Source organism: Pleuronectes platessa, chromosome 10, assembly GCF_947347685.1.
Source record: "Pleuronectes platessa chromosome 10, fPlePla1.1, whole genome shotgun sequence".
In the NCBI taxonomy this organism is placed as follows: domain Eukaryota; kingdom Metazoa; phylum Chordata; class Actinopteri; order Pleuronectiformes; family Pleuronectidae; genus Pleuronectes; species Pleuronectes platessa.
Window position 1 is genome coordinate 256,375 of NC_070635.1, and position 25,794 is coordinate 282,168.

The window sequence follows — 25,794 nt, forward strand, 5'->3', positions numbered from 1 at the left end:
ATCCTGCAGAGCCCTGGGAAATGTAGTTGTTGATCATTTATTAAAACGAAGGAATCAGATTCAAATCTTCTCTGAGGTTTGTTTTTATTGGCTGTTCCAGAGTCAGCTGATCTGAGCTGAAACAAAATTCAGGTCGGGTTCAAAATCTGATCTGAGCAGTTTTACATGTAGAAACTTTATTTTTCAATCAAACGGATAAAAGCAGTTTATTTTTCTCTGTTGAAGTTTTAATGTGAGAGGCTATTGTTGCCTGTAATGAACTCTGCAGCCTGTCGGGGGTGCTGTTCGGACTTGACACAGACTGCTGAGCTGCCTCTGCACGTCAGAGACGGACGTCACAGTTGACCTCTGACCTCTGAGGATGAGGACTTCACTGTCTCAAACATTTTGTTGTATTTATGAATGACGTCATCACATTCAGTCATCAGCTGTTTCGTATTCAATGTGTTGAGCTCCGTTGACCTTTGACCCGAGAGACCAAGTCTAGATCTTCTCCACGTAGTTTCCAGGAAACATTCCCTCTCTGCCTCGCAACCGTCCAAACCACCAACCAGACGGATCTGAGGACACAACAAACACTTGAGAACCAATCCAAGACTGAGAAGAAGTGTGAGTACAAGTCAGAGACAGAGTTCAACAGCGAGTTAGAGTCCATGAGCGAGTCAGAGGCCAAGGCTGAGTCTGAAATCGAGTGTGCAGGTAACTTAGATGAGCAGTCTAAGAACTATCTCAAATGAGCCCGGTGCCAGGAGGTGTCCTGTCGTCCATCTTTATTTACAGTCTGTGGAAGCGGCTATACCTTCAGTGAGTATGTCGATGACATCATCAGTGTTGAAGCTGAGCTCGTCGGTGTCCTGGGCGTCGTAGGCGTACAGAGCTCTGCACTGAGGACTCCGGGGCTTCGGTTTGGGAGCAGGTTTAGGTCGACCTGCTCCAGGAAGAGGCTTCACCTCCTTTGAACGGCGTCGCTGCAGCCTGCAGGCAACACCCAGGTATTACAGCAACATATGAATTTACAGTGTAGCAGAGAGAGCCTGCAGCAGGGATAATAGATCTGAGAATGTTTCAGGATTTAATGCAACAGAACATAGAACCAACACAAAGAACTCAGGAAGGTTGATGAAGAGCTGCTGGCTCAGCGGGTCACTTCTGGTTATACTGGTTCTATACTGATCCAGTAAAACTACTGGATCAGCTACTGATTACCTGACCCTCACTGAAGACATGAGTTAAATCTGTTATATTAGTGGTTGTAGCAGTGATACTAGCTTTACACTTGTTGCTCAGGTTAAACCAGGTTGCTCCCAGAGGTCTCACCCTGCAGCGCCCTGTTCAGGGACATCCATGAAACCCATGTCGGATTGTTTGGGGGCGTGGTTGCTGGGGCGGCGCTGGCTCTGGAGGCGGGGCAGACTGGGTTGCTCCATGCTAGACTGCTGCCTCAGCAGGGAGCCCCGGGAGGAGCTGGGACCTCTGGGTGCTCTTCCCCCTCTTGAGTGAGACGCTGAGAAAAGAAAAATTTAAACCAATATTGAAACCATCAGGTGACGTTTCACCTTTAAAACATTTTTTTTTATCATTTCTTTTACCTGAATTGTACTGGTTGCTGGGCGGAGCCTGGTGACCCATGTAGCGGCTCTTTCGGTTGTCCCTCCTTGTCGGTCCTACAGATCAAACAGACAGAAAGTGACAGGGAGCAACACATCAATGTGTCGATGACTGACTCGGGTCAGTACTTACGTGAGTTCTTGGGCAGACCTGGTCCAATGGACACCTGCAGCACCTTTCCGCTGAGCTTCAGGACCGCCTCGTCCCCCTGACCCGCCTGGAACTGGATCTGTCTGGACCCTGCAGAGCTGAACGGACCCCAGCCACCCTTCTTCACCTTAAACTCCAGCCTGCAGACAGAAAACTTCTTTGATCAGGTTTAAATTAGCGATTATTAGTTTGTATTTCAGGTGAAGGGTTTGAATTAGTTGGGTTAGTAATTGATGGAGCTAGTTTTCAGTTTGTTAGTTGGTTCAAACTCACAGGTTGTTGAATTTCAGAGGAAGCTTCCTCTCAGTTTTCTCATGAAAACGTTTGACGAGTAAACTGAGGAATTCCGTTTTAAAGATGCTCTGAAGAACACTGTCATACTCTTCCTCATGAACGACGAAGAAATCATCCTGCAGAGAGCTGAGAGACAGGTGAGAGACAGACAGGTGAGAGACAGACAGGTGAGAGACAGACAGGTGAGAGACAGACAGAGACAGACAGAGACAGACAGGTGAGAGACAGACAGGTGAGAGACAGACAGGTGAGAGACAGACAGGTGAGAGACAGACAGAGACAGACAGAGACAGACAGGTGAGAGACAGACAGGTGAGAGACAGACAGGTGAGAGACAGACAGGTGAGAGACAGACAGAGACAGACAGGTCAGAGAGAGAGAGAGAGACTTGTTCTGGTTCGGGTTCTACTTTTAGATCTAATCCAGGCTTAAATTCTTATCCCGCTTCTGTTCTCACTTCAGATCCTCGTACTTTCTGTAGTTCTGGTTCTGATTCTACTTCTAGTACCACTCCTTGTTCTGATTTTCTTTCTGGTGCTGTTGCTGGTTCTAGTTCTACCCATGACCTAATTCTGGTTCTGTACCTCAGCGAAACAGACTGGATCTTGTTGAGCTCGATCTTCCTCTTGAGAACTTCCTGGATCTGACCTTTATCTGGACCCTGTTTCACTTTCTCTCGACCAATCAGGTACAGGAACTTTGGGCTCAGGATTAGGTCTCGTTTCACCGTCTGTGGGACAGAACCGAGAGGTCAGGCGGGCGTTGTGTTTGAAACCAAACAGACTCTTCCTGACTTCTTACCCTGAATCTTCGGTCATATTTCACCACCACGTCAGCAAAGTCGATCCTCTCTCGGCGGCCGACGAACTGCCTGATCTCGGGATGGTTGTCCGTTCCGATGTAGTCGCCCACAAAGTTCCTGTTGATGCTGTTTCTGCGACGTTCCTTCTTGTTCAGCAGGACATCGGACGCTGGAAGACAGGCCTCATCGATGATTAAAGAGAAACGTGCCGTACGAACCGGTCAAGCTGATTCCTAATCACATCGTGGACAACAGTCTGACCTTCCTCCCTCATCTTCACGTGCTTGCGGACAGCGATGTGTTTGCGCCACGCCTTCTGGATGACCCGAGCGTAACCGTTGTACTTCCTCTCTCTCATCTCCTCCAGCAGGAAGAGCTGCAAAGAGAAAAACCACAGAAACACCGAAACATTTCAAACTGAACAACAGAACCCGACAGTCTCGTTCAGGACAGTTCTGAGGTTCCGGTCCTCATGTAGAACTTCAGCTATAGAACAATTGAAGGTTCATTGTCTCGATCACGGACGACTTGTTTTCTCTCCTGAGTCACAGTTTCTACTTTGACACTTTACCATGGGATGAACCACTTCCTGGTCATTAAGGTTTCATACCGACTCCGGAGCTTTGATGAAGACCTTGGCCTTGCCAAGCTGGAACTGGTCCTGGTCCATGTTCACACAGTTGAGGAGGTGCAGGACTCCTTGGCGCTCGTCACCCTTCCATTGAGGCCAAGTCTCTTTGGTCAGGATGGCATACCTGCAGCACATTTAGGTTTGTTGTTCTGTTAGTGACGAATGTTGCTCTCTCGTTGTGGGCGCTGTTGTGTTTGTCTATAATTTTGCCACCATGTAAAGTGTCTGATCAGATTAAACCCATCTCCTCCAGCTCCCACGGCCCTCAGAGGATTTGCCTCATAGATGCTGGTTTCAAATCAAGTTCAGCTGAATTGGAAGCAGCAGTAGGGTTGTAGGTGTTGTAGTGTTTGACCACTGACCTCTGCAGGAACTTTTTGAAGATCCGTCTGTAGGCATATCCAGCCCGGCGGACCCGGATGTTCTCTCGGAGGCCCAAGTACTCCACCTGGTGTCGGGCCCTGACGTCCTCCCAGTCCCGAGGCCGTTTGGTCTCGTTGGGTTTGATGCAGCGGATGTAGTGAGGCGTGCACTTCATCAGGGTCTGGACCAGAGTGTTGGCTTGTTTCTGAAAGACGAGCGCAGCGTTGTGTTGTTGATTGTTACTTTAGGTTGTTTTTATTTATCTGCAGTTATAGCGCTGCCTGGTGGTGGTACTAAGCTGTGAGATCTACTCAGTTCTATCACACTGTCTCACCTTGATCTTGCTGCTGGCGGTGGACGGACGTCCTCTCTTCTCTGCCTCCAGGTTCTCAGGGAACAAGCCTCTGATGAACGGACTGAGCACAAACACAACAACTTGATTCGAACACAGGGTCGGAACCTTCACACAATATGTCAGATATGTCTTAAAGGGACAAGTAGATCTCCAGAGGACAGGTATGTCCCACAGGTCATGTACGTCCTCAATACTTACAATTCGCTGCTCTGCATCAGCTCTATGATGTCATTGAAGAGTACGTCTCTGTTCCTCTCACAGAAACCACTGACATCATATGACACCTGCACAGGAAGACAGGTGGACAGGTGAACAGAGACAGATTGACAGGTGGACAGGTGAACAGAGACAGATTGACAGGTGGACTGAGACACATTGACAGGTGGACTGGTTAACAGAGACACATTGACAGGTGGACTGGTTAACAGAGACAGATTGACAGGTGAACAGAGACAGATTGACAGGTGGACTGAGACACATTGACAGGTGGACTGGTGAACAGAGACACATTGACAGGTGGACTGGTGGACTGAGACACATTGACAGGTGGACTGGTACCTTCCCAGCGTAGTGGTGGACCACGAACCCTCGGTTCCAGCTGCTGAAGTGCTGGTGGGCTCCGATCTGTCCCTGGAGCTTCTGCAGCAGGGTCTGATCCGCCCCCTCCCCTTTCGCGTGCATCGTCGCACACACGTCGTCCAGGATGCTCATGATCCCAGGAGGATTCTGGGAGATTATGAGAGGGTCACCACAGTGTGAGTCATATTTAAAACTAAAGTGGCTGGTTTAAGAACTTTTTTTTAACTCAATTATTTATGATAATCATCAAATCATAATATACATCAAGGTTCTTTACAAATCAAGGTCAACACCATAAAGTCAGAGAAACCTGCAGTTCCCACAATGAGCAGCTCTGACTGTTTAACTGGAAGAAAGAACCAGACTCAATGTGGAGAAAGAGAGGGTCTGGCCCATGGGCACTTGGGCACAAGGGGGAGACGAGGTATTGAACCTGTGACCCTCTGGTTAGACGACTCGCTCACCCTTCAGAGCATCAGCTTCCCAGTCATGTAAAATGTATTTCCATATTTATAGATTAACACAAAAAAACATCTTTATAAATAAACATTCTAGTGACCGTTCAGATCTTCAAACTATTTTCATTGTTGTCTTTTCTGAGCACCGTCTGTTCTCTGATTGGCCGACTCACCAGTTTGGACTCGATGAGGTCACACACCACTTTATTGTTGAAGTACTCGATGGGCGTCCATTTGATTCCCTCCTGAACATATTCTTCCTACAGACGCAGAACAACACGGCGACATGACGTACAGGAGAGAAATGATTGACAGAACAATCGATGATGTCACGATGCGTCACCTGTTCGGCCTTTAGAGTGAGTTCAATGAAAATCTGCTGCAGCTTCTCGTTGACAAAGTTAATGCTGAACTGTTCAAAGCCATTTTTCTGAGAAAAAAAAAAAAATCACAGAACAATAATCAAATAATAACAATATAAGTCATCGGTCACTACCTGCTTTCACCAGCAGAGGTCAACACCCAAACTGATTTCACTTTCATCATCTATCCGATTTGATTTCCTCAATTTCCCAGAATGCTGTTCATTAGCCCTAAAGGCAGAAGGCAGGAACTTTGAGCTTCTACTTTGTCTCTTTGTAAGAGCCGATCATTGTATAACACTTTAATAAAGAGGAGTTATGGAGTCAGATTAACCCTAAAGACAGTGGTTAGGCTAGTGCAGGTTTAGAGCAACTCGGTCTAGATTAACTCGGTCTAGATTAACTCGGTCTAGATTAAGGGTTAGTGAATTGATGTCATAGGTGAACCATTGAAAGGTAGCGGTAACTACCTGGAAGATCTCGAAGCCGTAGATGTCGAGCACTCCGATGTTCAGCTCCTCCTGGTCCTTCTGGATGGCTTTATTAACGCACTGACACACACACAGAAATAAAACAATAAAGTGATGTGTAAAATGACAGGATGTGAAATCTGACGTAAAGTGAGAGCAGGGAGTTAAACTGACATCGACAAGGAAGTCGAAGAGTCGGGCGTACAGAGCTTTGGACAGAGCGTCTCTGGAGAAACACGCCTGCTCTGTGTTCAGCGTGACGGAGATAGACTCGGTCTTCCCGCCCCACTTACTGTCCATAATCTTGCTGGTCAGTTTACTGCAAAGACCGTCCTGAGAGATCCCCAGAAGGAAGGACGGGAACGCCAGGACTGAGAGACAGGGACAGAGAGACATGGTTACATTAGATCCTACGATCAGGAGGACATGAGGACATGAGATCATAAGATCATGAGGACATGAGAACATGAGATCATGAGGACATGAGGACATGAGAACATAAGATCATGAGATCATAAGATCATGAGATCATGAGATCATAAGAACATGAGATCATGAGGACATGAGATCATAAGATCATGAGATCATAAGAACATGAGATCATAAGAACATGAGAACATGAGGTCATGAGAACATGAGATCATGAGATCATAAGAACATGAGATCATAAGAACATGAGAACATGAGGTCATGAGAACATGAGATCATAAGATCATAAGATCATGAGAACATAAGAACATGAGAACATAAGATCATGAGATCATAAGATCATAAGAACATGAGAACATGAGGTCATGAGAACATGAGATCATAAGATCATGAGGACATGAGATCATAAGATCATGAGAACATAAGCACATGAGAATATAAGATCATGAGATCATAAGATCATAAGAACATGAGAACATAAGAACATGAGAACATGAGATCATAAGATCATGAGGACATGAGATCATAAGATCATGAGGACATGAGGACATGAGAACATGAGATCATAAGAACATGAGATCATGAGAACATAAGAACATGAGGACATGAGAACATGAGATCATAAGAACATGAGATCATGAGATCATAAGAACATGAGATCATGAGAACATAAGAACATGAGATCATGAGAACATGAGATCATAAGAACATGAGATCATAAGAACATGAGATCATGAGAACATGAGATCATAAGAACATAAGAACATGAGATCATAAGAACATGAGATCATGAGGACATGAGATCATGAGGTCATAAGAACATGAGATCATAAGAACATGAGATCATGAGAACATGAGATCATGAGGACATGAGATCATAAGAACATGAGATCATAAGAACATGAGGACATGAGGACATGAGATCATAAGATCATGAGGACATGAGATCATAAGAACATGAGATCATAAGAACATGAGGACATGAGATCATAAGATCATGAGGACATGAGATCATAAGAACATGAGGACATGAGGACATGAGATCATAAGAACATGAGATCATAAGAACATGAGATCATAAGATCATGAGAACATGAGAACATGAGATCATGAGATCATAAGAACATGAGATCATAAGAACATGAGATCATGAGGACATGAGATCATGAGGACATGAGATCATAAGAACATGAGAACATAAGGTCATGAGAACATGAGATCATAAGAACATGAGATCATAAGAACATGAGATCATAAGAACATGAGATCATAAGAACATGAGATCATGAGGACATGAGGACATGAGATCATGAGGACATGAGGACATGAGATCATAAGATCATGAGGACATGAGGACATGAGAACATAAGAACATAAGATCATGAGATCATAAGATCATGAGGACATGAGATCATGAGGACATGAGATCATGAGATCATGAGATCATCAGAACATGAGGACATGAGATCATAAGAACATGAGATCATGAGATCATGAGATCATGAGGACATGAGATCATGAGAACATCAGATCATGAGAACATGAGATCATGAGAACATGAGATCATGAGGGCATGAGATCATAAGAACATGAGGACATGAGAACATGAGGACATGAGATCATAAGAACATGAGATCATAAGAACATGAGATCATAAGATCATGAGAACATGAGATCATGAGATCATGAGAACATGAGATCATGAGAACATGAGATCATGAGATCATCAGATCATAAGAACATGAGATCATAAGAACATGAGATCATAAGATCATGAGAACATGAGATCATGAGATCATGACATCATAAGAACATGAGATCATGAGGACATGAGATCATGAGAACATCAGATCATGAGAACATGAGAACATGAGAACATGAGATCATGAGATCATCAGATCATGAGATCATGAGAACCATGTAAAGTGTAGTAGCAGATCTTACAGTCCTGACTTTCAACCACAGCGTAGTTGTTTTCTTCTCTGAAACTGATGTTTCCCAGATGAAGAATTCCTGCAACGAGTTGAAGAACCGAATCCTGATCCTCCACAGACAGACCCACAACAGACATCGCCCCCTGCAGGACAGACAGGTTGACAAACAGACAGACTGGTTCAAAAGACGGACAGTTTAACAAACGGGTCAACAGACAGACAGACAGGTCCACAGACCATAGTGTCGCAGAACTCCTTCTTATCGTTGACGTCCTCCACTGTGTAGGTTCCTGATTGATTGAGGTAGCTGTAGTAGTCAGGGGTCGTGACCCCAAGGTTCTCCCTCTGCTCCCCACTCGCCCCCTCCAACAGCTGAGGGCAAAGTTCACAGTAAAGTCACACTGAGGTCACAGTGAGGTCATGATGCAGCACATGATGTAGCGCATGATGAAGAACATGATGTAGTACCTGGTAGTAGATGTGGAAGTTTCTTTCTCCTTCATTCTGTGAAACAACTCGACTTTTCTCCAACAAGAAGTTGGAGATCTTTCCTCCATCAGGAGCTCCGCCCCGACTAAACTGGATCTCAAAGTATTTACCCTGAGAGGAGGAGACAGGTCTGTTGCTGTAAACATCTGTTTCTCTTCACATCTGTTTGTGTTGACATTTATACATTTACTCACAAATCTGCTGGAGTTGTTGTTGCGGACAGTCTTGGCGTTACCGAAGGCCTCCAGCAGGGGGTTGGACTGCAGGATGATGTCTTTGACATGCTGCACACAGTCACATGTTCATCAGCAGCAAGTCAAACACGGTACTGACTGTGTACCAATCAATACTCCAATATGTACTTTGAGTATTAGTCTGAGGAGCATTGTGTACAGACCTGTACTTTGTCTCCTCCTCCAGACACTTTGGACACGTAGCTCATTATATATTTGGCTGCAACAGTTTTTCCAGCTCCGCTCTCACCGCTGAGACAACAAGGATTCAAACAACACAGATTCAAGTGAGTTGTGGGCGGAGCTCTGGGCTCCTCTCAGCTGCTTGTGACGGATGAACCTCCAATGAAAGACTCCTCGTGATCCGAGGCCTGAACCACCTCAGCCGACTCCTCTGACCTGAAGGAGCTCTACTCCGAGGTCGCCCTATCTCTGCCTCGTGGCTCCCTGTTCACCGCAGCAGGGTTAGGGTTACCTCTCCATCTGCTGCTCCGTCTTCTCCTCACTCGTGAGTAAGACCCAAAGATACTTAAACTCGGCTGCTAACCTCCCCTGACCCCAGAGGTCACGCTCTGATGGAGCCAATAGAACCTCATCATCGGAAGAAGAGAGTATTAAGTTTCTGAGGGTCCCAAACCCAGATCTCCTCCCACGGCTGTGCCTTGAGAACCTGGTCATGCTAATCATGAGCAGACTGGTGACAGACCTGGAGAATCCACCACCCACCAGTTTGTCTTAATGCAGAGGACAGAGACACAGCTGTCACTCTGCTTATACAAGGACCAGATGTCCCTTAACCGAGGCCCCATATTCCCATAGCACCCGTCCTCCAGAGGCCGATGGACGCTGCCACTGTCTGACAGCCATCACAATGTTGACCCACCTTAAGAGCCCGCCCCCTGATGGACGGACAGAGGATTGCAGCCTGCCGCACACAGACGATAATGTCTGAGGAAACAACGGTTTGTATTGATCGAGGATCACAAGCGTTTCCATACTGATGCTGTTTAAATCATAGTGATCAGGTGATCAGGTGATCAGGTGATCAGGTGATCAGGTGATCGGCCTCCAGGCCTCACTTTAGGTCTTTTCATGTTTGGACGCAAAACATTAGGGTTAGTTGTTAACATCCCTGTGTATAACATACTGCTCCTCTGTCTCTATCATTCCTCACTGAACCGTGTGTGTGTGTGTGTGTGTGTGTGTGTGTGTGTGTGTGTGTGTGTGTGTGTGTGTGTGTGTGTGTGTGTGTGTGTGTGTGTGTGTGTGTGTGTGTGAGATGTTTCACTTCACACATCGCCCGCCCCTTTCAGACATGAGTGTTGATTACCTGATGATGACGCACTGGTTCTCGCTGTCAATCATCATGTTTCTGTACATGTTGTCAGCCAGTGCGTAGATGTGGGGGGGGTTCTCATACTGGGCCTGGGGGGTGGAGGGCGAGGTCAATGAGGTCATAAATTCAGTGATTCTGCGACAGGTTATCTTACCGCTCCCTGGTACAGCTCCACCTCCCGCTCAGTGAAGTACGGAAGCTGTTTGAATGGATTCACTGAGATCAGAACTGCACCGATGTAGGTCTGGTGACGGGTCAAGAACCAGAACCAGAACCCGAAGGTGGAATTGATCACATGTGGTACTCTGTCTCTCGTCATGTAATACTAATAACAGTCAGTAAGGATACAAAGATGTAGTCGTCCATGTATCTCTTCTTCAGGTTGTCTGTGATGGCGTCCTCGCTGATTTTGGACAGAAGCACCATGTCGTCCACGCCGCTCACCTTCACATTCTGAGCCAGCCAATGGTAACGCTCCTTACTGCCCTGAGGGGGGAGAAACAAAGAGTCACACCTGGTCTGTGAATCGCACACATGTTAGACACACACGCACACTAACACAGACATATAAACACACACACATATACACAAACACATATACTATACACAAACATAAACACTTAAACACACACACACAGTTCATTCATTACTGTTTTTAACCCATTATCTGATTAGTTGTTTATTGTTTTGTTCATTATAAGCTCCACCACTTAGTCAGTCAGTAAGTTATTTAGTTAGTTAGTTATTTAGCTATTTAGTTAGTTAGTTATTTAGCTATTTAGTTAGTTAGTTAGTCAGTTAGTTATTTAGTCATTAAGTTAGTTAGCTAGTTATTTAGTTATTTAGTCAGTTAGTTATTTAGTCATTAAGCTAGTTAGCTAGTTATTTAGTCAGTTAGTTATTTAGTCATTAAGTTAGTTAGCTAGTCAGTCAGTCAGTCAGTCAGTCAGTTAGTTAGTCAGTTAGTTAGTCATCTCAGATTTTAACTTGGAGGAAGGATGAGGATCAGAGGGATCCAGGCTTTTTAAATGTCTCAAACGTGTGTTTGGTGGGACACGCCCCCTCCTGGATTCCCAGAATTCCTCAGTCTTGTGGGATCTTGTCGTGTTGAGGATCAGTGAAGGTTGACGCCCCGACATGTTCGCCTGGACACGCTGCATGTGTCTCTGTGTGTGTCTGTGTGTGTCTGTGTCTGTGTGTGTGTTTCTTGCAGATTTAAATCTGATGATCAATAAATTGATCGACAGGAAACTTCCTCCTCCAGCTCAGTCAGCTGTCTTCTGATTGGCTGAGACCTGACAAGGTACTTAGTCTGACAGGAGAAAGGAGACTGGGGCCCCTGGTGATCTGGGGCCCCTGGTTAAATTAATCAGGTGCATGAAGCACAGACTTCAGAGTGGATATAAACGGACGCCTGAGTCTGTTTGCATCATGATGTTTGAACCTGAGGGGCCCCTGGGGGCCAAGAGCTTCTCACAGAGGTCAAAGTGTCACTAGATGATCCCCTAGTAATAGGCGGTACTTTGATTTTATTTTTATTTCACTCAGATTCTTTGTTGATATATTTATACATTTTCTATCTTTGTTTTCTAAATCAACGATACTGACATTTTTTCAGATCCTTTTGTTTCTGATTCTAAAAACAAAAAAACAGCAATAGATCTGATTCACTGGAAATCAAGTCCAGGTCCAGGATCAGTTCCAGGATCACAATCAGGATCTGGTCCAGGACCAGATCCGGGACCAGGATCAGGTTATAGTTAGTCTTTTCTCGGTATAGTTAAAAGTTAACTCACCATGTTTGCTCCTCCTGCTATTCACTTCCGGTTTCAGGTAAAAGTTGAGAAGTCTTGAGTCGGTCTCAGCTGGATCCAGGTGGACTCAGACTGAACCTGGACCAGGTGAGTCCGGATCAGATGGTTCAGTTCAGTGGACTCAGATCGGTTCTGCAGCTCTGAACATGTTCCGCTGTTTCTGATTCAGATTTTCTTCAGACTCTAAACTCTTCGCAGGTGTGGACAGGTAGAGCCCCGCCTCCTCCCCCTTCCTGTGGAACTTTGGGTAATGAAGTCCTGATGGGGACCACACATGGAGCTCTGCTGCCCCCTGGCGTCAGACCACAGGCCTTTTCTCATGTAACTTCACTGATATTTGTTCTTTAGTTCGATATTTCAGATCCAAAAAGTGAAACTCATAAATTATATGGATTCATTACACACAGAGTGAAATGTTTCAAGCATTTAGTTCTTTTAATTTGGATGATTATGGCTTACAGTTAATGAAAAAACAATATTCAGTATCTCAGAAAATTAGAACAATACATAAGACCAATAAAACAAAGGATTTTTAATACAGAAATGTCAGCCTACTGAAAAGAATGTTCATATATATGCACTCAATACTTGGTCGGGCTCCTTTTGCATGAATTACTGCATCAATGCGGGGGGGCATGGAGGCCATCAGCCTGTGGCTCTGCGGAGGTGTTGTGGAAGCGGCCTTCAGCTCGTCTGCACTGTTGGGTCTGGAGTCTCTCATCTTCCTCTTGACAATCCCCCATCGATTCTCTATGGAATTCAGGTCAGGCGAGTTTGCTGGCCAATCAAGCACAGTGATACCATGGTCATTGAACCAGGTATTGGTGCTTTTGGCAGTGGGGGCCGGTGCCAAGTCCTGCTGGAAAATGAAATCAGCATCTCCATAAACCGTGTCAGCCTGAAGGAAGCATGAGGTGCTCTAAAATGTCCTGGTAGACGTCTGCTTGGCTTTGGACTTGATAAAACCCAGAGGACCAACACCAGCCGATGACGTGGCTCCCCACATCATCACAGACTGAGGAAGCTTCACACTGGACCTCAAACAACTTGGATTCTGTGCCTCTCCACTCGTCCTCCAGACTCTGGGACCTTGATTTCCAAATGAAATGCAACATTTACTTTCTTCTGAAAAGAGAACTTTGACTGAGCCACAGTCCAGACCTTTCTCTCCTTAGCCCAGGTAACAAGCTTCTGACGTGGTCTCTGGTTCAGGAGGGGCTTGACTCGAGGAATGAGACAGTTGTCCTGAATACGTCGGTGAAACCCTTGATGCTCTGACTCCAGCCTCAGTCCACTCCTTGTGAATCTCCCCCAAATTCTTGAATGGCCGTTGCTTCACAATCCCCTCAAGGCGGCGGTTATCCCTGTTGCTTGTGCACCTTCTTCTACCACACGTTCTCCTTCCACTCCACTTTCTGTGAATATGTTTGGATACAGCCCTCTGTGAACAGCCAGCTTCTTTAACAATGACCTTCTGTGGCTGACCTTCCTTGTGGAGGGTGTGAATGACTGTCCTCTGGACACCTGTCAATCAGCAGTCTTCCCCATGACTGTGTCCTACTGAACCCGCCTTAGAGACCATTTAAAGGCTCAGGAAACCTTTGCAGGTGTTTTGAGTTGATTCCCGGATTCGAGTGGGACATCGTGAGTCTACAATATTGAACTTTTTCACAATATTCTAATTTTGTGAGATACTGAACTTGGGGTTTTCATTAGTTTTAAGCCATAATCATCCAAATGAAAAGAAATAAACGCTTGAAATATTTCACTCTGTGTGTAATGAATCTATATGAGTTTCACTTTTTAATTTAATTATCAAAATAAACGAACTTTTCCATGATATTCTAATTTATTGAGATGCACCTGTAGATTCTCCTCTGTCAGCTGCTGGAGCCCAACAGAACCAGCCTGACCAGTAGAGTGCTCCCAGTCCCACAGACTGCAGCTGCTTCACTTGTTTCCTGTTCACTGGCTGATGCAGAGAAGCTCAATCTACTTTTTACACATTAATAACAAAGTCTTTTCTTGAGTTTTTATTGTTCTTTATGGTTTTCTACAGATTTTCTTTTAGTATCTGATTTGTTTTCAAACCTCATTGTACAAGTGTGCAATATACAGTAGAAATAGAATCACAGTGTTATATATAATAGATAATATGAATGATAATAATTAAAAAATCAGTCTACTTCCTTCTTTACAGTTTATTTGTGGGTTTAATTCCTGCAGGTCAGCTTGATTCCACCAGGGTTTCATCTGCAAGACTCAAAGTGTCAGACACATAATGAGAATTCATGTAATTCACATGTGATGGAAACAGATGAGATCATATTCAGATCTGCTCTCGTTCATGAACAGTTTTACTATGAAACTGTCCCAGATGTTCTACCAGCTGTTCTTCCTGCATTCAGCAGCTGGAATATTTGACCTTTTTCTGGATGTTTGTTCTGCTCAGATTTTTTATTATTCAACAGTTTGATCCTCAGCTCTGCAGTCAGTCAAACTGTCCAGGTCTGTGATTGGTCATTTGCAGGTAACCCCTCCCCTTTTATGTACACTGTACAGTAGGTAAACCCGAGTTAACTTAATGAGTTGAGGGGATTTCTTTTGGAACTTTGACCTTTTGATCAGTTGTCACTTGGACTCAAAGGAGGCACAGAACCACCGCGCGGTTCTTCTAGTCAAATCTTTGTAACTGTTTTGACAGCTTGTTGTTTTTACGTTGTTTTGAAGCTCGTCTTCATTCTGGGTTAGAGGAGTAGAATTTGAAAAACCTTTATTGACAGGAAGTAGCATTGTGAGTGTTTCTGACTAAACAAGGTTTCTCCTGTGAAATTCACAAACATCTGAGTAACTAAAAGCATCAGTGGGTGAGTCACAGGTTCGATCAGCGCAGAGTGATGACGCTGAGCTTCATGTCCACACGGTTCGTTTTTATGAGTTTTACATCATCTGCAGTTAAAGGGCTAACACATGAAAAACAGCAGCGTGGTCCATTCAACAGTCTGTGGTTGTTTGTGCTCTGCTCAAAAGCACTGAGCAGCTTCTCAATCTGTAAAACCATGATCACATTTACATCTAAAACTGGGCGGCTCTCTGATTGGCTACGAGTCAGACTGAGTAACCAATGAGGGACTTCTGCCCAAATAAGGAAGAAGAGTTGGAGCTGAAAACAAACGTAGAAACTGATAAAATAAGAAAAAAGTGGAATAAAACCAACAGGCTCAGTTTCTGCAGTCGAGTCACAAAACTTCAGTCTCACACGGTCACATGGCGCCGGTCACATGGCGCCGGTCACATGATGCCGGTCACATGATGCCGGTCACATGATGCCGGTCACATGATGCCGGTCACATGATGCCGTTAGTGAGGTACTGGAAGCCGTCGTACAGTTTGGTGGTTAGTGACCTCATCGATCCGTCGACCAGCTGATCAATCAGCAGCTGCAGCTGCTCCTCCGTCAGACTCATGTGGAAACGTTCCTTCAGACCTCGCATGGTGCTGGAACCGTGGAAACATGGCAGCTGAGTACCTGGGGGGGGGGGGGGGGGGGGGGGGGTCCACACAGTGATGTCAAAACCAGTCAGTGACAGGAGTGTGTGTGTGTGTGTGTGTGTGTGTGTGTGTGTGTGTGTGTGTGTGTACCTTGCTGCATGATCTCCACAATCTGCAGAACCCGGTCCATGTGTTTTCTGGCGGCAATCAGACCCTGAAGCATCAACATCTTGTAGTAGTTGAACATGTCGCCGTCTGGACCCCCCATCACCTAAAACAAACCATGACAGTTTCCACAGTTTCACTAACACACATCAACTTTCTGTTGGTGTGTCATCAAGTATACATCAACTATTACACAAGATGCAAGGGACAGAAACCACAACCTCCTCAAAGACGACTTCAACCAAAGAACGATAATGACCTCCTAATGGATACCAATAACTCCATTTCCTTTAATGTACAGATGAGTGCAAACATAATGTAAACCTAATTAACATTATCGCAGTGACGAGAACATGTTCTACACAAGTTCCTCCAAAAGGAGCAGCAGAACCTCTTTCATCAGCCCTAGAACCTCATCGTGACCACGAGAAACTCACATCCACAAACTCAGTTGTGAGTTTGAAGGCGGACGTTTCGAAGCCAAGGTTTTTGGGTGAGCTGGAGAGGATGAAGCCGAAGTCAATGTGGATGATGTGACCTTCAGCGTCCAGGAGGATGTTTCCGTTGTGCCTGAGAAGACAGAGGAGAACACAAGAGGGTGAGAGGTTATTAGAAAAGGGAGAATCCATCAAACGGCAGTGTCCAGTACAGGAAGCAAGCTTTCTATAAGTGTTGATCTATATGGAGGGAACAAAATGACATGTCTGCTGGAAATACTAATGTGGTTCAATAATAAAACCTAATATTAAACATAATGTTGTATATGTCACATTAATTAAAAGAATTATTATTTTCAAAAAGGTTTCAGACCCTTGATTCAGACTCTGGGAAGCAGCTGGGGCGGAGGTGACCTCACCTGTCTTTGACCTGCAGCAGGTAACAGACGAGGCTGTACCCAGCACAGCTCTGCACGAAGTTCCTCTGAGCGGACAGGTAGGCCTCAGTGGTCGGAGCTCCGTGTTCCTGCAGAAAGTAGTCGAGCAAAGACAGCTGGCTCTGCTTCTTCACCTGGTGGAGCGACACGGCGTTCATCACCGGCTCGATCATCCCGCTGTCTGACGACAACACCAGGATCTTATAGGGCTTGATCCAGAGGGGAACACGCTCCTGTTCATAGATCGACTACAGGTGAGGACAGAACAGGTGAGTTTCTCATTGATCAGTACATGTTGGTCATGTGATTTGACACGAGTGTGATGTCATAGCATTACCTTGAGCTGCTGCAGCACCTGGAAGGCGAGCAGCTCCTGTCTCAGGTCGTCTCCACATTTAACAATAACAGACAAAAGCCTCCAGTTTGGGAGGTGTCCGTACGGAGATCCTTCTCTGATCCTCCTACAGGACACACACCATACTGCAGTCAGTACAGACCACATGAGGACAGGAAGTGGACAAACTGAGGTGACCTCCAATGTCAGCTGACGTCAACAGGCTGACAGAGTAAACCTGTCAGTTTGAGTGTGAGAGCTCAGTTTGAAGTTAAAGTCCAGAACAGAGACGACAGAACTGTCTCCAACACACCTGGTAATAGCATGTGGTAATAACATGTGGTAATAGCATGTGGTAATAGCATGTGGTAATAGCATGTGGTAATAGCATGTGGTAATAGCATGTGGTAATAGCATGTGGTAATAACATGTGGTAATAGCATGTGGTAATAGCATGTGGTAATAACATGTGGTAATAGCATGTGGTAATAGCATGTGGTAATAACATGTGGTAATAGCATGTGGTAATAACATGTGGTAATAGCATGTGGTAATAGCATGTGGTAATAGCATGTGGTAATAGCATGTGGTAATAGCATGTGGTAATAACATGTGGTAATAGCATGTGGTAATAGCATGTGGTAATAGCATGTGGTAATAACATGTGGTAAGAGCATGTGGTAATAGCATGTGGTAATAACATGTGGTAATAGCATGTGGTAATAGCATGTGGTAATAGCATGTGGTAAGAGCATGTGGTAATAACATGTGGTAATAGCATGTGGTAATAGCATGTGGTAAGAGCATGTGGTAATAGCATGTGGTAATAACATGTGGTAATAGCATGTGGTAATAGCATGTGGTAATAGCATGTGGTAATAGCATGTGGTAATAACATGTGGTAATAGCATGTGGTAATAGCATGTGGTAAGAGCATGTGGTAATAGCATGTGGTAATAGCATGTGGTAATAGCATGTGGTAATAGCATTTGGTAATAGCATGTGGTAAGAGCATGTGGTAATAGCATGTGGTAATAACATGTGGTAATAGCATGTGGTAATAGCATGTGGTAATAGCATGTGGTAATAACATGTGGTAATAGCATGTGGTAATAGCATGTGGTAAGAGCATGTGGTAATAGCATGTGGTAATAGCATGTGGTAATAGCATGTGGTAATAGCATGTGGTAATAACATGTGGTAATAACATGTGGTAATAGCATGTGGTAATAACATGTGGTAATAGCATGTGGTTTTTGTGATCTGATCACAAGTGGACCGCTCTAAAGCCTGAAACATGCTTCTGCGACTGCGTCTGCGTCTTTTCACGCCGCTGTGGTGCAAGACTCGTTGTCATTCATGCTTCCCCAACCGTTGCGCGTCTTACAAAGCAATTCCGCGCCAGAACACTAGGCGGAGTAATGCTTTTAGTCGAAGACGACCTGAGAGACGCCTTCTTTGTGGGCAATCGTTGTTGACTGTTTATTTACCTTCTAGCAGTCGTGTTCTCCATTACAAACACACGGTGAACCATGGCAGAGAGTGTATTCACGATTCCAACCGAACAACAATTGATTGAGATGGAGCTGCTGGACATTGAAGAGCAACTTCTTATAATTAGTCATCAGGAAAAGCGACTGGAGAGGAGACGGAGGCGTAGGTGGTCATATTTTCATATTTTCGGACCTCTTCCGACAGGAGTTCTTCCCGGTTGTCATTCTTCTTTTTATTTTTGGGGCATGAAACCGGAAATGCAGCTCCAGAAGGGATGTAGAGCCGACCAATCACAGCCTTGCGGGCTGAGTGAGCTTGCGGAGCTTTGCCGTAAATTTTAGAAAAGTGGGTCGACACCCGTCAGCACGTAAGAAGGGATACAGGAGGGACCTGGAAGGGCTCTTGCGCTTACGGGCCCGTGAAAACGCAGAAGCATGTTTCAGGCTTAAGTTCAGGTGTGAATGCTCTCAGAACAGATCTGTATAGAGCGGGGAAGTAAGATCACAAATGGTCACATTATAATTCCAGGTGTGAACACACATACTGGACACTGGCCACTTGAGGACCGATGTTGATACCAGGTGTGAACGGTGCCAGTGAGGTATCAGCTGAACATGCCAAGTGGAGATAAAGAAAGCTGAACCCCTGAAATGAACCAGCAAGTTTGGAAATTTGAAATGAAAAACTAAAATCTAATCATGGATGAGTGAAGAGTTCATCATGTTGGGCGCAGTGACACCTACCGGACCTTCTCTTCCCAGGGCTCCTTCAGGGCCACAGCCGACGGGTCCTCCGGGTCCCGTTTGAAGGTGGTGGGGGCCTGAGCCAGCTGCTCCGAGAGACGGCGCCTGTACACAAAACACACACACATATGTAAACTGTATCCATATATTAACTCTGGAAATCGTCCACAAAATGTGTCTTAACATTTTCCAGAACTTTTTCAGGCTTCTTTCAGACATTCACTGAACCCAGGAGATCCTCATGAGGGGCTGTGCTCAAATGGAAATGACTGAGTAAGAGATTCATGTTAGATTAAGACATTTGTGTTCTCACAATCAGAACTTTCCAGGAACATGTCCAGACTTCAAATCAGGATCTTCATATATAACCAGTGTGTAGGCCACTTCTCACGTAAACGTGTTTATAGTTGAATGTGGGCGTGTAGAGGGCGGGGCATGAGGCAGATCCACGTACGCATGTTTCCAGGTGGACTTGGATTTATAAAGGGATCACTGCATTTAGTTGTGCGTGTGCACAGTTTTATAAATCTGGTTCTTTTTTGCGTACGCCGTTTTCGGGCCTTTGTGCGGAGGTAAACTTTTAGTATGAATCCTACCCTCTGTTTTATAAATCAAGTCTTACTGACCTGATGTCTCCAGCGGCGATGAACACAGGCTCTTTACTCTCCAGACTGGTGATACTGTCGACAGAGAACTGACTGATGTTGTCACAGCTGCTGGTGTGGACCTCTGGAAGCTGCAAGCAGGTAAAGAAACGACACGTCACTGATCCACAGGTCCTGACTCCGCCTACAGCTGCTGCAGGTGTTCTAACTGCTGACATCACATCAGGTCTGAGAACACCTGGTGCCATCTTACCTCCACCTGCAGCTCTCCGATGTCGTCGACAGACCAGGCCTCGTCGTCGTTGTCGTAGTTTGGGACCACGGAGAAGCTGCCGGCTCTCTGCTCCGCCGACATGCCGCAGTCTGGCAGATTCTCCACAGAACGTGTGCTCCTGATCCGGTTCTCCGGGATCCGTATCGGAACGCTGGACGTCTCAAAGTTCTCACACTCCAGAACCTCCACATAGATCAGGTACGGGGCCTGAAACAGGTCATGTGACTGATCAATAACATGACCAGCTGGTGTCTGAGCCTAAACCAAGTGTCACTTGCAGAGGTCACAGTAACATCCACTCTCCATTTGTGGTTTCTTTATCATTGTGAGGACACAAGCTCCATTCAGGTTAGAAACAGGTTCATGGGATTCATGATATCAGAGCGTCCTCACAGCTTCAGAAAGACCAACATGTGTGTGTGTCTCTAACCTTGTCTTTGGAGTTCAGAACCACGGCCTGTGTGTGCGGCACTCGGACCACGTGGTGGTCGTAAGCGGCCGTGGGCAGCCACACTCGAGCCGGCAGCTTGTGGTTGAGCAGCGACAGCTCGGAGATCAGACGCTGAGTCTTTTGCTCTTTGGTCGGCAGCGTGGCCAAACGCTTCCCGATGCCCATCAGAGACTTAATGAACTCCCTCTGAGGAGCCAGGCGCACGGGCTGCAGACAGACAGGAGGAGGGTTGAGTCTCTCTCTACACACTGGTTTCACGTTCGTCTCAAATGAAAACATGTAAGTGGAGCTGCAGCTGTGAATCAATAAGTTCATTGATTAATTATTCATCAATTAATTGACCAAAAGAAAATTAATCAAATATTTGGTTCAAGTTTTCTTCAGTCACATGACAGTTTATGGATCGATATGGAAGCTGTTTATCCAGCACAAAAATGATTCTAGATGGATGTGATTGGTTGTTTTGAGTCACAGCAGCAGCAGCTTTTTTGACATGAGACACAACGTGTGGACAGACGATGATGTTTCAGAGACAGAGGACATCTGAGACCAGTCGGTGTCCGACAGAGCAGAGGACGAATCCATCCCACACCAGGTGATTGGATCCAACAGAAAAAATCAGAATCACTGAACAAGAACCAGAACCCCAACACTAAATTTCCCACAATGCACCCTGGAGGGAGGTCGGAACACGAGGTGGGTGAACTTACGGGACCAGCCTCAAACTCCAGACTGTCTGAGCTGCAGCTGCTGTCCTGGAGGTCAGAGGTCAAAAGGTCGTGGAGAAATAAGATCAATTACTTTGAATTGATTTGTTGATAACCAATAAAGAAATAAACAGAATAAATAGTCACTGGATCTTTCCTCAGACTGTCCGTTGCTGCAGCTCCTCTTTTCAGCCTCTGTCTCAAAATGTTTTAGCTCCTGTCTCTTTAAGACCCCCCTCCTGATAAAGCCCAATCCGTTGTGATTGGTCAGCTGGTAAACCAGTTCTAGTAAGTGTAGGAAAACTCGACCTCTGTTCTCACTTAACCTTGTTTGTCTAACTAGCTGCTAAGCTAACCCTATCGGCTAGTCCAAACAACTCTTCCTGGTCCAATGATGTCACGTGACAACACGCTACTAGGAAATGACATCATATGAGGAAGTGACATCATGGACTGTTCTTGTGACGTGTAGTTATCTTGATGTAAACAGAAACTGGTGATTTTATGGTGGAGACACAGTGGCGCCTCATGTGTAAAGGGACCTGAACTAAGTTGTGTTAGATAATTTGAAGTAATCTGATTACTGTAAATATCTATAAATATAGTACTGTGTGATGGAAGCACTTACACTGATTGAGAATGTGAAAAAATGATGAGGAGGAAACAAGTGTTTAGTGACTGTGATGGTTTCCTGTCCCATGATGAGTCCAGTAGCCCAGTATCAGAGTATCACACAGGCCGACCCGACGCAACCATCCCGTACAAACACTGGACTGTGCGTGATTAACACTGTATAATATCTTCCTTTCTATGTAGAGCCTCTATTAATCATTTCAATATATCATTCTGTTGACAAGTTCCTTCACATTCAGTGTGAAGAGATCTCTCTCTACTTGATATGCTAATTCACCGGAGAAACCCATTGGTCGGCAGGTTCATTTTATATTCATGAGCTGTTTTGCATTTACCATATATGGTTGAATGTGGGCGGGCATGAGGCAGATCCACGTACGCATATCTCCAGGTGGACTGGGATTTATTTAGGGATCACTGCATTTAGCTGTGAGTGTGCAAGGTTCTATCAATCTGAATCCATTTTGCTTTGTGCGCAAGTAGACTTTTGTATGAATCCTACCCTCTGTTTTATAAATGTGGTCCCTGGTACTGGACCTTGTCCTAAATCTTGACCTGGTTCTGGACCAAGTCCTAAACCTGGATGTGTACATGGTTCAGGGCTTGGTCCAGGTCCAGGTGGTACGCAGCGACCCGGGCGGGGGTGTTACCTCGTCCTGGCTGCTCTCCACCTTTGGGTTACTGGCCGTCCTTTTCAGGTTGCTGCTCAGGCTGATGCTGACTGTGGCGTCTGACTTGGAGCGCTGATGAGTTCGTTTGGAGGGCGACAGGCCGTGGTCTCCTCCAAGGGGTCCAGGGCCAGCTGTGTGAGATGTTACGGGACAGAAAGGTGTCAGAGTCAGGGGTTCCCTGCGAGCTCGAGGCCCTGCGGGTTTGAGTTCATCGGACAGGATGATTTTTCTCAGTTTGGTTCCTCTGGAGTGACGCTGAGTGGAGATGTGCATGTCGGAGGAGTAGGCTCCAAGAAGCCAGGCACACTGAAGACTGAAGGAGATGCTCTGTCTGCAGCGATGAACCTGGAAGACAAAACACAGGTATAAAGTTTGACCTCTGTCCTTTTAAATCAGGGGTGCCCACACTTTATAGGCATATGAGCTACTTTTGAAATGCTCAACATGATCTACCAACCAAATAAAACATATTGGCATTGCTGAAAACACAAAAAGTCTAATCCTTCACACTGAATATGTAGCTTAAAGGGCCCATATTGGACTTTTCTGGGACTTAATTTGAAGTATTGGTCCCTAAGATGATGTATCAGTGGTTTAAAGTAGGCAGTGTGTATTTCCATGTCCTTTCCTCTGCCTCTCTCTGGAGCAGCAGACAGAAGAGGCTGTTGATGAGCCCCTCCTCCAGTATGAGCCGGACTGGCTGACTTTGAGTGACAAGCGACCAGGCCTATCAGCAGCCTCTATTGGCGCCTTTGACAACCTCTGGCTGTGGAACGATCAGGTGGTTTCTTTAGTGACACCCGGCCCCGCCCATACCCAGACCACACCCACCACGTATGGCTTGATGGCATCCCCGACGTCTTCGTCCATGTGGATGTACATGTTGAGGAGCTGCGGCAGGAAGAAGTCCACCTCCTCGTGGAGGAAGCTGAAGAGCCGGTTCCCGATGTAGGCCTGGACGCCCGGCTCCTTTGAGTTGTGCAGGTAAGAGATGGCCATGGAGACATCAAACAGCTTGGACTCAAACAGGCGGAGCAGCCACGACTGTTTGGAGGGATTGTGTCTCTGCCGCCGCCGGGCGCTTTTCACCGAGCCGGGGGCCGGGCCTTCTGGGTCGTCCTCGTTCTCGCGGATCTTGGTCTGCTGCACGGCGGCCGTCAGAGCTGCGGGGGGACAGGGGGGTTCTGGACCGTTCTGCAGGTCTGTGACATCGCCCTCCACCTGCTGCAGCTTCACCTTCTGCAGCACCTCCCGACACGCCTGCTGAGCCACCTCAGCGTCGATGACCAGGGTGAGCTCCCCTGCCCCCTCGCTGATCACACCGAGGGGAGGGGTGAGGGCCTGGGGGGGGGCGCACGACGACGAGGGCGTGGAGGGGAGAGAGAGGGAGGAAGAGACGGAGAGGGAGGGGCTGTTCTGCTCAGAGGGGGCGGAGGAAAGCTCAGACTCTGTGTCGTCCATCATGGCGGCTGGGAAGCTCCGCCCTCCTCCACTGAAAGACAAACAAGAGATCACAGGTTGACGAGGAGAGCCCTGAGCAGGTTTTATTGATCTGATCAACACTGGTTATGATTAATATTGATAATCATCTCTAATAATCTGATCAGCAGTGTGTCTGGCCCCGTTCACACCTGGTCTTTACATCTGTCCTCTGTCAGATCTCACTTCCCTGCTCTACATGCAAATTAACACGTATGTCATTTGTGTGAGTTAAGCATGTTGTTGTGAGTCAGTTTACTGTGTGTGTTTGTGTCGTATTTGAACAGTTTAATGAAAGTATGGATCAATGTTGATCGAAGAGGAATCCCGTCATGTGACCCCAGCATTGATAAGACTGTGGACACATGTGATCGGAGTGTGTTCACACCGGAGCTAAGAGCTGTCCAGAGGTCAGATCACGTTAAACCACAAGTTAATACCACGTGAGAACGGAGTGTGTGTTTTGAGTCTGAACTGACAAAAGGTTTCATTGATCATTCTTCTTTGTTTACTCTGATGAAAGAGCTGAGCCTGCGTGTTTTAATGATAACACAACACACAGAGACACACACACTGAGGAATACATAGAGAGAAACAGACACACACACACACAGACACACAGTCTTGATCCACAATACAAAGTTTAAACCTTCCGGTCACTTAGGCTAGCGTTAGCTTAGCACAAACTATTCCACAGCCCAGACCCATCCGATAAGCCAACATGCAGCCAACAGTTACCAGATTTCTAGTCCTTAACCCTAACCCAGTCCCCATTAACCAGCTAACTAGAGATTAGCACTGTTGATAGCTTACAACACAAAGAGAACCAGCTACATGCTTCAGCAACACGGACACCGTTAGCGTTAGCATTGACCGGAGGGTATCAGAGTGTTTTCAAAGCCTAATGCTAAGCTATGGCTAGCCCCGCCGGGTCCCGGGCCCAGCGCCGGGCTGAGGTGAGTCGCTGTTACCTGCTGACGCTTCAGTCTCTCAGCTCAACTTTTATGTCCAGTTAGTTTCCATTGATTCAACACTGATCTGCCGCTGCGTCCGGTCTGCCTGCGCTGACAGAGCGCCCCCTGCTGCACCGGAGGGACGTTAGTGAACAACACTGATCACATGTTCTCTGAACACCGTCAGTCACGTTTGTATCAAACCAGCGATCTGACCAAACGGATCAAATATCAATAATCATAAGAATAATATTCAATAATATGATAATGGAAATATTACACTGACTATTATTATTGTTGTTACATATTTATTATCAGTTTATAAATAATGATTTTGCTTAATCTGAAACTTGATGTGAAAACTTATTTTATAACTTATCTGAACTCCATTTTCATGTTTTTACCAAGTTAATAATATAAATATATATATATATGTATATATCTATATGTATACATATATGTATAATGGCTGCATGAGTTGAGAAAGCCAGCAGACTTTGCTGGACTCTCAGATTGGTGTACAGAGCACGTGAGGCTGCAACCAGCTGCTCCACATGGATGAGACAGCAATCAGCCTCTTTTATTTAAAGTCCATATATCGTTTCACAACGT

General features: G+C 45.7%; 2 protein-coding genes across 5 annotated transcripts; both read right to left on the reverse strand.

Annotated features, from left to right (window-relative positions):
* Window positions 1-67: 67 nt before the first annotated feature.
* myo1eb (myosin IEb) lies at window positions 68-12,536 on the reverse strand. Its single transcript, XM_053432834.1, has 27 exons — window positions 12,290-12,536; window positions 10,842-10,979; window positions 10,648-10,737; window positions 10,488-10,582; window positions 9,322-9,409; window positions 9,119-9,208; window positions 8,904-9,035; window positions 8,673-8,807; window positions 8,446-8,578; window positions 6,247-6,443; window positions 6,073-6,153; window positions 5,584-5,670; window positions 5,414-5,500; window positions 4,762-4,929; window positions 4,402-4,487; window positions 4,183-4,264; window positions 3,848-4,053; window positions 3,465-3,609; window positions 3,116-3,230; window positions 2,854-3,023; window positions 2,637-2,782; window positions 2,032-2,178; window positions 1,741-1,898; window positions 1,590-1,664; window positions 1,318-1,504; window positions 800-975; window positions 68-560 (listed from the first exon to the last, which is right to left on the reverse strand). The coding sequence occupies exons 1-27, from the start codon at window positions 12,290-12,292 to the stop codon at window positions 484-486; spliced, it is 3,294 nt and encodes a 1,097-aa protein (XP_053288809.1). The 5' UTR covers window positions 12,293-12,536; the 3' UTR covers window positions 68-483.
* A 1,957-nt stretch (window positions 12,537-14,493) lies between these two features.
* pi4kb (phosphatidylinositol 4-kinase, catalytic, beta) lies at window positions 14,494-25,289 on the reverse strand. 4 transcript variants are annotated; one of them, XM_053433270.1, is made up of 14 exons: window positions 25,201-25,289; window positions 23,582-24,242; window positions 22,730-23,095; window positions 21,450-21,494; window positions 20,719-20,946; window positions 20,268-20,495; window positions 20,036-20,145; window positions 19,410-19,514; window positions 17,176-17,299; window positions 16,821-17,086; window positions 16,402-16,534; window positions 15,950-16,070; window positions 15,636-15,836; window positions 14,494-15,579 (listed from the first exon to the last, which is right to left on the reverse strand). In XM_053433270.1, exons 2-13 carry the CDS (start codon window positions 24,212-24,214, stop codon window positions 15,655-15,657), a joined length of 2,541 nt encoding a protein of 846 aa, XP_053289245.1. In that variant the 5' UTR covers window positions 24,215-24,242; window positions 25,201-25,289; the 3' UTR covers window positions 14,494-15,579; window positions 15,636-15,654. The 4 variants fall into 4 exon arrangements, with proteins under 4 accessions (XP_053289245.1, XP_053289246.1, XP_053289244.1 ...); XM_053433271.1 differs by having other exon boundaries at window positions 14,494-15,836; window positions 16,821-17,071; XM_053433269.1 differs by having other exon boundaries at window positions 14,494-15,836.
* Between the last annotated feature and the right edge of the window lie 505 nt (window positions 25,290-25,794).